Source organism: Orycteropus afer, unplaced genomic scaffold (assembly GCF_000298275.1).
Source record: "Orycteropus afer afer isolate SDZICR_OR568_19922 unplaced genomic scaffold, OryAfe1.0 scaffold00053, whole genome shotgun sequence".
In the NCBI taxonomy this organism is placed as follows: Eukaryota; Metazoa; Chordata; class Mammalia; order Tubulidentata; family Orycteropodidae; genus Orycteropus; species Orycteropus afer.
The window spans coordinates 10,258,885-10,272,157 of record NW_006921640.1 but is presented as its reverse complement, the minus strand read 5'-3'; the positions used below and the strand labels follow the sequence as shown (position 1 = coordinate 10,272,157).

Genomic DNA, 13,273 nt, shown 5'->3' with positions numbered 1-13,273 from the left:
ACAATAGCATTTTACACTTCCTCATTACACATTTCTCCCTCTCCTCTATCCCAGTGCCATCTTCATAACTCACCCCATCCTGTCAGTACAAATTACATGCAAGAATTAATTCCTGGCGCGGGCGTAAGCGCAACTCTCGCGTCCCCAAGTCCGTGGCTCGCATGGGAACGCCCTTCCCTCCGCCCCGTCACTTGTTGTGTTGTTATCACGTGGCCTGACGGGCCCTTACGTCATAAGCAGGGGAGGGTCTGCGCAGGCGCGGAAAAGGGGGCGGGGGACTCGGCTTGTTGTGTTGCTGCCCGAGAACCAGGGACGGTCCTGCCGCGGCCGCAGCTCCCACAGCCGCACGACAATGTCGTCTAATTTAGTAGAGCAGCCGCCGCCCCTGCACAACAACAACAACAACTGCGAAGAAAGCGAACAGTCTTTGCCACCGCCAGCCGGTCTCAACAGTGAGTGCTGGCCCGGCGGGATTGGTAAAAGGGATGGGGGAGGAGGAGCTGGTCTGGCCGCCACCTCAAGCTTAGAGCGGGGGGCGGGAGGAGAAGGCAGTCTATTGGTCAAGACTGAGGATGTTGAGATGACTGACAGCTCCCATCACCTGTCAGGATGAGTTCTTGTCTTCCTTTTCGCCTATCCCCCTTACCTTCTAGGTTATTTAGTTGGGGACTGTTTTTGTTCGGTGTTGGGGAGTGCAGGTGGGTGGGAAGAGACGAGGGTTCGGGCGCCCTGAGAGGTGTAGAACAAGGCGCCTCCACCTGTGGTGGGTCCGCTTAAGCGGAGCCAATCGAGGCCTGGAGGGGGCGGACCTTCGGGCGCGGGGAGGAAGGAAAAGGCGGGGAAGGTGGGCGGAGCGGGCCCCGGAGTGGACGTGGGAAGAGATGGGGACGTGCGGCGTAGATGTCGGGGGATGGACGGGAGGGCGGTAGCGGAGGGAAGGGCGACCGAGGGGAGGAAAACTGAGGGACGTGTCCAAGATCAGGTGTGTAGTGGAGCTTAAGCTTCTGCATCAGCTAGCTAATGTCGCTGAATTGGGCTACCCCTAGGGTTTGGAACGTGTGCCCTCTGGTTGCGTTCCTTTGTTACCACAGTCTGGTCAGGAAAAACCATTGGGTAATTTAACGGTTACTTCAGTCGTGTGTGGAGGCGATGAAGCTGTGTTACTTGTTTTTTTTTTTTTCCCGGGGGGGGTGGAGATTTTTCAAAGTTGCTGAAGTAATGTTTTTTAAAGACTAGATTGTCTCCCAGGAACTCTGTTATAAACATCCTTTTGAACTGTCCAAGATTGCACAAATCACGTCTGAGGAAATGAATTTTCAAATATGGAATTGAAAACTCATAAACAAATAGTTGAAAGTTAGTGAGCAATATTAAGTTACGACCTACTGCAGTTGCTTCGTAACATTCTGGTGCTCAAACATCTCATTCTAATGTTATTTCCAGTTTTTAGAGCTGAGTCTTTTTGGAAAGGTTCGTGTCTTTTTGTAACGCATCACATATGAAAGAGATAGTTGTGTTGTTAGCATATTGCCATATGAAATCGTTTGAACATAATTTGGATGCTTAAAGGTTATTTCAAGGCGTTATCTTTTATCATAAGAGGAAGGTTTTTCCAACGAGGCCCCAAAAATTACTTTAGGGAAAAGATAATTCCTGCTCTTAAGGATGAGGATAGAATCTGAATATTTTAAGATGCATTCATTGTATGTTGCTTCTTCTCCAACTTTAATTTTTGTTGTTGAGAACATACACAGCAAAAAATACACCAACAGTTTTTACATACACAGTTTAGTAACATTGATTACATTCTTTGAGTTTTACAACCCTTCTCACCTTCCCCACCCCCAGTTTTCCTCCTCTATTAATATAAACTCACTGCTCCCTATGGTTCCTATCGAATAATGAGTTGTTGTCAATATGATCCCACATAGATCTTAAAAGGGCACAATGCTTAACACAGTCACTGTTTACTAGTTAAGCTAAACTGTTTGGTTTTCAGATTCCAGGGGAAGGTTTTCTAGGTTGTAATCATTTCAGAACCATATCCTGAGTTCTTGTTCCTGCTGCTGAGTGAATTCAAACCACCGACCTTTATGTTGGCAATAGAAAATTATTGTGCCACGAGAGCTCCTTTCCATCTTTTAACCGGTTAATTCTTTAAGTGTTAACTTTTCTTTTTTAATCTTTCAAATGTCTTTTCAGTTTGTATTCTGGAGTATTTCTATATTATTTCTCACAATAAATGAGGATTAATTTATGTGTCTTTAAATGTTACTTGTATCACATATTAACGTGCATTCTTAATTGATTTACTGTTTTTAGCATACACTCTTAAGAGCATGGGATTTAGAATGGGAAGAGATGTTTTAGAAATACTTGTTCCCTCCTATTCATATGTGAAGGAGCTGAGATTAGAATTTATCTAAAATAAGGTGTTTTCCCGAGTTTACCACAGAACTCAGATTCTGACTTTAAGCCAATCTAGTACATCTTTTGGTACTCTTCTGTTTCAGTGGCCCAGAATCTTTTAACTATATATTATTTATTCTCTCACTGTTATTTTACTCAATGTACGAAGGTGATTTGCCTATCTGTATCTTTCCAGTACTTTATTTCTTAATTGCCTTCAGTCTTGTCCATGATATTTCCAAGTTATCTATTTGGTTACTATGCAGTCATGATTTCATAAAAAAAGGATTTTAATTTTCCTTTGACTGTTTCAAAAAAATAAGCATGAGCTCTACGTGATTGATTGTGCCTGTGTCAGAGAGACCTAGGAATGGTCTGATGTCGTTGGCCAATCAGTGGTTGGTACATTAGTATAAGCACTTATTGAAGTGGAAGAATAGTCAACCTACGTATGATATCAAACTGTTTATTTGGGAAATCTACTAGATAGAAAATATCCTATTTGGAGTACAGTGAGCTTTTTGAAAGTTACAGAAGAGCTTTCTAGATAATGCCATATTTAATTACGTCCCTTTTGCCTCTTTTTTGGCTCATTACATGACAGTAGTCTGAACAAAACAGGAAGCCTTATTGATTCATTCATGTGATTTTTGCACTGAGCAAAACAGCTTATTCAGGCATCTAAAACTATCCAAACTGCAGATAAATTGAAATACTTTGTTGGGTAATGTTGCACAGCTATGAATAATAGTAGATGAAACTCATTGTACAGATTATCTCTGGCTTGGGATGTTGTCTTTAGTTCAAGAGTCAAAAGCAGAGTTTCAGTAGCAAAATATTGAAATAGTTGCAATACTAAAACCTGATTTATTTATCTTTTTGTTTTACTGCTATAGGTGGGCTGTTCACTTTTATTGCAAATTAGTGGACAAGTATATGACCTACAGTACTTCCAAAGATAAAAGGATGTTTTCCAGTTGCTAGTTTTATTCTTAACAGAAACATCAAGTTAGTTAATATTTGTATAGTTGTAATTCATGTCATAAGATTCAGTAAGTAAGAAAAGTCAAGGGAGTAGTATAATTCTTGTTGTTGTTAAATATGGGAGTAAGCAGATCCAGCCTTTTTTTCTTCTTTTTAAACTTCTTCAACCATGATATACTTGCTTCCTGAGTGTGGCAAGAAGGTTTTTAAGGTTGTGACACATTAAAAATTCACTGCATTGTAACACTATTAAGAATTTAAGTAACCTGTGTGTAAGTACTTACTTCTTCAAAAAAAAGACCAAACTTTTTTTTTTTTTTTTTTTAAATGCCAGTGACTATTGGTCTGGATTTCCACATCAGACACTTAAAATAAAGGTTTTGAGGAAAGAAGGTAAAATACAATGAAATATGTCACCACTGGTTAGGAAGAGAGAGCCTTGAAAGGATAGGGAAAAAATGAGTAGAACTACTTCTCTCCATTTCCTTTAAACCCCTCTTCTTGAGGAGAGGAATTGAATTGGGGATTTTAAAACTAAAGAATATACAATGTACAGTCATGAAGGTAGTCACGACTATTTGAGAAACCTTTAGGATCTATTATATTAAAAATTTAGAAACATGTTTCTCTGAGACTCTCTTTAGCTATTCTCAAAGGTTTAAACCAGAAAGTACATTATTATATGTATGTACAGGGAGTTCTGGTGGCATAGTGCCGAAGGCATTTGACTGCAAACCAGAAGGCTGATGGTTCAAACCCACTAGCTACTCCTCAGAAGAAAGACTGGGCAATCTGCTTCCGTAGTCATAAAAGAAAAAAAAAAGCAAACTCACTGTCATTGAGTCAATTCTGACTCATAGTGGCCCCTCCTTGGGTTTCGAGGCAGTATCTCTACAGAAGTAGATTGCCCAGTCTTCCTTCTGAGGAGTGGCTGGTGGGTTTGAACCATCAGCCTTCTGGTTAGTGATCAAATAAATGACTTAGGCACTAGGCCACCAGAGGGGTTGCTATGAGTTAGAATCAACTCGACGGCAGTGAGTTTGGTTTTTGTTTTTTTATATATAAACTGGTATAAGAGAACAATTTTCAGTTTATAAGTATCTTGGAATATAATAAAGAGTGTACAGGTTTTAATTTTAAAGCTTATTAGGAAAAGAATTCACTGTGAGTTTTTTTTTACTTTGTCTTACTTGGACAGCACAATCCTCATAACTTGTCTTGTTTCTTTTCAAGTAATAGGGACTTTGTGAGGATTGGTAGAGTTAGAACATTAAGAAATTCTGAGGGTATAAATCAAGAATTAATTAGGTGATGGGGAAAGGCATATGTAGTTAATTTATTGAAATAGACAAGTTTACTTTTTCATTTTCCTTAAAAGATAAAGCAAATATGTAGCCTCTTAATATCTAAGGACGTCTGGTGGCACAGTGGTTAAGGCAATTGGCTGCTAGATAAAAGGTTGGTGGTTTGAACCCACCAGTCACTCTACAGGAGAAAGATGAGGTTACCTGCTCCCGTAAAGATTTACAGCCTTGGAAACCCTGTGGGACAGTTCTACTCTGTCTTAAAGGGTTGCTGTGAGTCACAATCAACTCGATGGAAGTGGTTTCTTTGGGGAGGGTAATATCTTTGTACCTAATTTTCTCTGCAGCACTTTTCTATTGCCATGGATATTTCTGGAAAAGAATTACTAAGTTAAAGGAAAGATTACCTTTTAAAGGCTTTTCATGCATATTGCCAAACTGCCTTCCAGAACGTTGGGTGAAGCCCTGCTTGTAGTAAAGTGTTAGACAGTCATTTGGGTAATGGTTAAAACCATAATCATTTGGGTAATAATTAAACCATTACCATTTGAGTAATTGTTAAAGAATGGTATAGCTTTATGATGGGATATAATGCAGTTGTTCAAAAGAATGAGGTAAGTTAATATGCATTGACATTGAAAAACATCTATGAGTTGGTGAAAAACACTCTTACAGAAAACATGTACAGTATACTTCCATTTTTGTAAAACAAAAGCAAAATCACATTTGTATTGGAAAAACTCTGGAAGTCTTTATGTGAAAGTGCCCTATGTGAGTAGGAATGAGAGCCTGGGAGGAGAGAGATTTTTACTTTACGTGCTGATGTTTACATTTTGGAGAAACAAATATTTTTTCTATTGTGGTAAAAATATATATAACAGCATTTATTATTTCAACCTCTTTTACATGTATTATTCAGTGACATTAATTATATTCACTGTGTTGTGCAACCGTCACTTGTACCTGTTTCCAGTTTTTTCATCATCCTTAACAGAAACTCACTGGCCCTTAAGTGAGCACATTATTTTTGTAGTTTTTTTTAGAATGATGGAGTATAATTATAATTGCTAACGCTACCATAGCACTTACCACGTACTAGGCACCTTTCTAGTTTTTCTGTGTACTTTATTCATTTAATCTTCATAACAACCCTATGCGGTAGATACAGTTATTGTCCCTTTTTATAGGTGAGGCAATTTAGGCACAAAGAGATTAGTTAAATGTCTGTGGTGTAACAGCTGGTAGGAGGTAGAGTGGGAGTCTGGCTCCAGTGTGTGCTCTTAACCAGTATGGTAATATATAGCAAACAAATATTGTTTGCCTTAAGTAGAAATCTTAGTTATGCTACAAGGTGTTAAGGTAACCACAGAGATAATTTTTATTAATATTTTCTAGATCATGTCTTCTCAGGTTCCTAAAATATATGTCAGGTTATGATTGTTTATATATTTTTAGTGCAGAAAGTAGAATTCGGATAATGGCTTGAAAGACCTTCAAAACATGAAGGTTCAGAAAACCTGGTATTGTTAACAGCCTTTTTTCTCTTTGATCAAATACTTCAAGTGAATGTTAATTGTGTTTTAAGGAAGACTGGTTTTCATAGAGACCCATCTGGAACTCCTGGTTCTTAGTTCTGCTTCTGTCAAAGCAGCTCTGGTTTTTTGTTTTGTTTATTTTACATGTTGGGCTTCTGTACAAGAAGAACTGGCTCCATTGGTTTAAAAATAAGTTTGAAAATCCTAGAAACAGTGGGAGTAGAAAAAAAATTTATCACTTACCAATATTCATTCTCCTTCCCTCTTGCTAGTTAGAATATTTTGCAAAGCTCTAAATGTAGAGATGTTTTGTCATATTTTTTAAATACAGAGGCTCTTCAAATATTAATTTATTTTCAGAGCTAGCTGTATCTTAGGTTTACTAGTTGAATTTTTTTTTTTTTTTAATTTTTTTATTGTGATTTGGGTGGAAGTTTTGAAGCAAATTGGTTTTCCATTCCACAGTTCATTCACGTTTTGTTTCATGACATTGATTGCAATTCCCACAATGTAACAGCATTTTTTCCATTTCCTCCCTGTGGGTACAGTTTCGCTTTATCCTTTCTTGTCCATTCTTGCCTTCTGAGCTTTATCCCTGGGCAGATGCTGCCCTTTTCACCTCTTACGGTTGATTGTTTTAAGGAGTGTATATCTCCCTCTGGTGTTATTGTTCACCTTATAGGTCTGTCTATCATTTGGCTAAAAGTTGAGCCCTGGAAGTGAGTTCAGTACCAGATGTGAAGATTGACTATTGGCCATAGCCTTGGGGGTTCTTCCAGTCTCTATCAGACCAGTTAGCCTGTTCTTTTATATTACTTCAAATTTTGTTCCACAGTTTTCTCCCACTCTGTCCAGCATTTTCCAGTATCCCTTTCAGAGTGGTTGACAGTGATAGCCAGATACCATGTAGTTTTTCTGGTCTCAAGGTCATGGAGAGTGAGGTTCACATGGTCCACTAGTTGCTTGAACTAATTGTTTCCATGTGTTTTTGATTCTCTTCACTGTTCTTTGCTCCAGATGAGAAGAAACCAATAGTTGCATCTTAGATGGACACTCGCAAGCTTTTAAGGCCCCAGTCACTACTTACCAAAGTAGGATGTAGAACAGTGTCGTTGGACCATGTTATGCCATCTGACCTTAATGTACCCTGGAACTTTGGTCCTGAGCCTGTAGCCCCAGCAATTGACTCAAGGTGTTTTGGTTATATGGCTAAGAAGTTTTCATAACTTTGACCCTTGTTAGTTCTACTATCTATATGGATATTTTTGTATCACATACAACTACATGTGTAGAAATGTTGTCTGCTAAACCTGTATGCGGCCATGGGTATAGTCCTGTTTGCCTACCTATATCTGATCATCTTGCCCATCTACCTATTTATCCACTTTGCTAGCTGAATTGGTTGATCCAGTTTTATTCCTATCTTGTCAGGGTCCCTTTTTGGCTGTGCATGGAAGTAGACTATAGAGGAGATGTCATGCAGCTTTGTTGTTTGGCAGTACAGATCCAAGGAATTGATAGTGATTATGGGGACTGTGATGGAGACCCTGGGTGGTGCAAACAATAAATGCACTCTGCTGCTAAGCAGAAGATTGTAGGTATGAGTCCCCTCAGAGTTGCCTCGGAAGAGAGACTGGCAGTCTACTTCTTAAAAATCAGCCCTTGAAAATCTATGGAGGAGACTTCTGGTAAGATGGAGGAACAGGCAGACAAGTGACACAGACCCTCTTCAACAAAGAATAAAAACAATTGACAGAGATACAGAATATAATCCTGGGGCCCTTTGAAAGGAACTATACAGAAGTGGAGTAGGTACCAACTAGTAGAAAAACCTGAATGAAAATAATGAGTACAGAGATGGTCGGAGGTGAGGACTGTCAGCTACTCTGACGGGACCAACCGCCTGATTATTTCCAAGTGGTGTTGGGACCTGAGAATTGACCTAAAGATCAGCTCTGGTCACCAAGGGCTGCAGAGATGACTACACTGGTGGCCTTGGACTAGGAAGGGAAACAGCAAGGAGGGAGACAACCTGAGCTGTTGACTTTCTGCTGTCTGGAGGGCACCACCATTTTGATTGTTTACACTTCGCAGCCATTTTGGATATTTAAAGTACCTGAGGGTACAGCCATTTTGCGTTTTTACAAGTGGTGGCCATTTTGGATATTTAAAGTGACCAAGGGTGCAGCCATTTTGAATCTCTACAAGTGGCAACCATTTTGGATTTTAAAGTGATAGCGTTCTCATTCACATTTCAGGGACCTAAGAATAGGCTCTGTTTGCCAAGGTCGGCAGGGACATAAGAGAGGCTGACAACAGGAAAGGAGACAGGTGCTAAGTGTATAAGTGTTGTCAACTAGCAAATAGAGGAGCACAGTACCTTGCTTGTGTAGATAACACACAAAACAAAAATCGTTGGCAAGTCCCTCCAACATATAATCACCAATTAAATATAAACACAAAAACGTCACAATGCCTCAGAGACAACAGAGCATCACAGTCTACACAAAGAAGCAAGATAAAGCAGGAGAAACAAGGGACTAGGACACAGACCCAAAACACATCACTGAGGAAGAGGCAGCATTGGAACTCCCTGATAAGGAATTCAAAACAATTATATTTAGGTATCTTCAATGAATTGAGACACAGATCAAGGAAAACACAGAGAAAACCCTGGAACAATTTCAAAAGACAATAAAAGAGCAAATTGACAAAATAAATGAAAAATTAGAATGATACAAAATCTACACACATAAATCCAGAAGATTAATACCAAATTTTCAGAAATAGGTAAGACATTGAATGGGCAGAGGAGCAGAATTGAATCAATAGAAGACAATCAGGGAGATTGAAGGCAAATACTTGAACACTTCTTTGGAAAGGGATAAATCAGAAAAAAGATCAAAAGAAAATGAAGAAAGCCTAAGGTTCATCTGGGGATACCATCAAAAGGAATAACCCGTGTGTAATCAGAATTCCAGAACAGGAAGAGATGAATAAAACCACAGAGAAAATTGTTGAAGATTTGGTGGAAGAGAATTTTCCTGGTATGATGAAAGATGAGAATATGTCCATTCTGGAAGTCCAACAAACCCCAAACAGGATTGACCCCAAAAGAAAATCACCCAGACATATCATCATCAAACTAACCAAAACCAAAGACAAAGAAAGAATTATGAGAGCAGCACAGGAAAAACAAAGTTACCTACAAGGGGCAACCAATATGACTAAGCACGGATTTCTCGACAGAAGCCATGCAGGCGAGAAGACAATGGGATGATACATATAAAACCCTGAAAGAGAAAAATTTCCAACCAAGAATTATGAACCCAGCAAAATTGTCCCTCAATATGATGGTAAAATTAGGATATTTCCTGATAAGCAGGAATTTGTTAAAACCAGACCAACCTTACAAAGATGCTAAAGGGTGCCTTTTGGACAGAGAAGCAACAGCAGCCAACAAGTGACCATTAACACACATGATGATATAACCCAGAAACCAACCCAGCTATGGAAGTATCCAAAGTAAAATAATAAGCTTACAAGATTGTAAACAGGGAACCAGAGACATCAATTGGCAGATGAGGACAACAACAAACCAAAGAGGGAAAAAACTTACAGAACTTCTACATGGTAGGGAAGTCAAGACAACTACAAGATAGAACGGAGTTTTCTAAACTTGAGAAGAAAACTATAAATCACAGGGTAACCGCAAAGAAAAATGATAAACCTTCACATCAAAATAAAAAATAGGACCAGCACAAGTATTTAGCAAATACTAAAACAGTAGCAACAAAGGAAGTGATAACACAATTTATAAACAAAATGAGCTCAGCATAGAAAATTATATGGAACAAAGAAATCAACACCACGAGAAAGCATGTAACAGAAATGACACAACAAATTCATATTTGCCAATATTGACAAATTTGGCAGGGGACTTATCTCTAAGATTTATAGTGGAAGAGTGGATGACCAAACTGTGGTACATACACATAATGGAATGCTGTGCAGCACTAAAGAATAATGTAGAGTCTGCAAAACACTGCATAATATGGATGAACTTGGAGGACATTATGCTGAGTGAAATAAGTCAGTCACAGAAGTACAAATATAGTATTAGTTCATTGTTATGGAGGCTCAAGGAAAGGTTTATATATGCAAGGAAACTTTCTTTGTTGGTTACCAGGGAGGGGAGGGGAGGAAACACTGCAAAAAAAAAAAAAAAAACCATATATATATATGCATTGACCCATGTCACTTTGGTTTTGTGTATTTCACTGTGCATAAATTATATTTCAATAAAATGCATTAAAAAAACTTTGTCTATGTGAACTGCTGTATGGAAAGTGAATTTGCTCTGTAAATCTTCACCCAAATCACACACACACACACGCACAAATTTGAAGGTTTAATACCAAAGTGAAAAAAAAAGAAAATCTATGGAACACAGTTCTGCTCTGTTACATGGGGTTACCATGAGTCAGGTCGACTGATGTGGGGCTATGAAAGCCACTGAGGTTGCCATAAATAGATAAGGGAAGAAAGGGAAGAAAAAGTAACTTAATTTTTATTTAGCAAACACCCTTTTTTAAGTAAATTACAAATATAAACTTCTTTAACTTACATATAACTGAGCATAACTAGCATATGACTGGGCATCTGCTCTTTACTAGGCATATTATACTATATTACTACATTTAATCCTTATAACAGCCTTGTAAGGTAGGAACTTTGCTGATAATGTGTTATTCTCTGTTTTACAAATGAGGAACCTCTTAGAAGATTATGTATCTTGGTGGAGTCAGTTTACTAAGCAGGACTGCCTTTGAGCTTTTCCTTCCTGTAAGGATGATAATTGAATTCAGTTCTAGGTCTGGTATAGTTACAGAGTGTGAGTCTGTTTTGGTGATTATTTCTGATTTACTGATGGAAGATTGTTTAGCAGGGGAACAACTCTCACACTTACACTGAGAGTTTAGAGGAATGGCCTCACCAGCCTGCTTGATTATGACATATTTTTTGAAACAAAATTTATTGTTGTTGTTATATGCCCTCGAGTCGGACCTGACTTATAGTGACCCCTCCTTGGGTTTCCGAGGCTTTATCACTACGGAAGTAGATTGCCCAACCTTCCTTCTGAGGAGTGGCTGGTGGGTTTGAACCACCAGCCTTCTGATGGGCAGTCAAGTGCCTTAGGTCCTACGCTACCAGAGCTTTGTTGAACACATTTAGGTGCTTTAGTTTTAATAAGAATTGATAACAGCAGCCAATAAACTACCTTCTTTTTGTTTTGAAGATAGTTTATTGGCTGCTGTTATCAATTCTTATTAAAATTAAAGCACCTGAATGTGTTTGAAGATGGTTTATTGGCTGCTGTTACCAATTCTTATTAAAATTAAAGCACCTAAATGTGTTCAACAAACTCATTGGACCAATAAATATTTTCAAGACCTATCCAGATTACCATTGCCACTTCTTTTTTCCCTGTGGCTCCACCCCCTTCTGCTATCTGCCCGAGAAAAGTTAATGTCTGCTTATAGCAGATGGCATAGTTGTTTCTCCACTGAAACCAACAAAAATTAATGAAGACCCTAGAAAATAAGAACTCTTGGGAGAGAAGAGAAGAGAGACAAGTTCACAAGGTATGTTTGGTATGTTTAGTGTATAGAAAAAGGAGGAAGAATAGGAAAAGTGAAGTATAAAGAAAAGGAAATTAATGTGTGGGATAGAGCTAAAGCTTTTTTTCAGAATTTTTAGTAGTATCACCTCAGTCAAGAGGCAGCTGTATTTATTTTATGCTCCAGATTTGTTCACAATTTAAATTTTTGTGATCATATTTAAATTCCCTCTCTAGGACTTTCCCAGTTGTTTGTATAGGTTTAAATGACCTTTATGAATTTTCTAAGCCATATGTTTATTCTATTTTTGGACAGGATATAAGTAAATAGCTGATATAGAGTATGGAATGTATATATGTGTGTGTGTGTGTGTGTGTGTATATAAATAAATCTAAAAATTAAATTAGCCTATCTTGTAATAAAATGTGTATTTTCTGAAAAACAAACTCAAAATTTTTGGTTACTGTTAATTGTACATAAACTAAACTTTTAACTAGAGAGAGAAATAGCACAGAGAGTAATTTTAAGGTTACTTTTGAGAGTTCCAGCTTGTTCTGGATTGAACCTGGATTGAATTATAGCATATACTTTAGAATGGAATTGTGTATTGCGTCTTGTATTATGTAGTCACCTTCTGTATTGTTATTCTTGTATCCTGTATTACTGCTTCTTGTTTATTTTCTTCAGACTGCTTTTGTGTTGGTTTGAGGCAAGTCAGAATTCTTATCTGAATTCACCATATTCACATCTGTGTGCACGTGACAGATTTCAGTTCTGCTGTGGTTAACTTATCTGACTTGTCCAACAGGTTCCTGGGTGGAGCTGCCAATGAACAGCAGCAATGGCAATGATAATGGCAATGGGAAAAATGGGGGGCTAGAACATGTACCTTCCTCATCCTCTATCCACAATGGAGACATGGAGAAGATTCTTTTGGATGCACAACATGAATCAGGACAGAGTAGTTCAAGGGGCAGTTCTCACTGTGACAGGTAAGTGAGATCTGTGTTTTTGTAGATTCTGGAAACAGATGGATTGCCCAAATGAGTTTTGATTTTACAAGGTCCACTCCTTGGAAGGAAGGTTGGGCAATCTACTTCTGTAGTAATAACCACCTCAGAAACCCAAGGAGGGGTCGCTGTGAGTCGGAACTGACTCAACGGCAGTGAGTTTGGTTTTTTGTTTTTTCCCATCAGCGAGATGAATTTCAGCTTGTCTACAATTCATTTGCTTAAATTTTTTTTTTTTAATTTTATTTTATTTATTGTGATTTGGGTGAAGATTTACAGAGCAAATTCGCTTTCCATACAGCAGTTCACATATACTTTGTCGCATGTCATTGACCACAGTTTACCACAATGCAACAGCTCCCCTCCCACATCCTCCCCATAGTTACCTCTCCCCAGTGACCATCCCTCCA

At 38.4% G+C, this 13,273-nt stretch overlaps 1 protein-coding gene across 1 annotated transcript in view; it reads left to right on the top strand.

The window, feature by feature from the left end:
• Positions 1-352: 352 nt before the first annotated feature.
• BNIP3L (BCL2 interacting protein 3 like) overlaps positions 353-13,273 on the top strand; it is a 33,687-nt gene continuing 20,766 nt past the window's right edge. The window contains exons 1-3 of the mRNA XM_042780674.1: positions 353-452; positions 654-698; positions 12,662-12,845. Coding sequence (XP_042636608.1) covers positions 353-452; positions 654-698; positions 12,662-12,845 — 329 coding nt within the window. The remainder of the gene's footprint in view (positions 453-653; positions 699-12,661; positions 12,846-13,273) is intronic.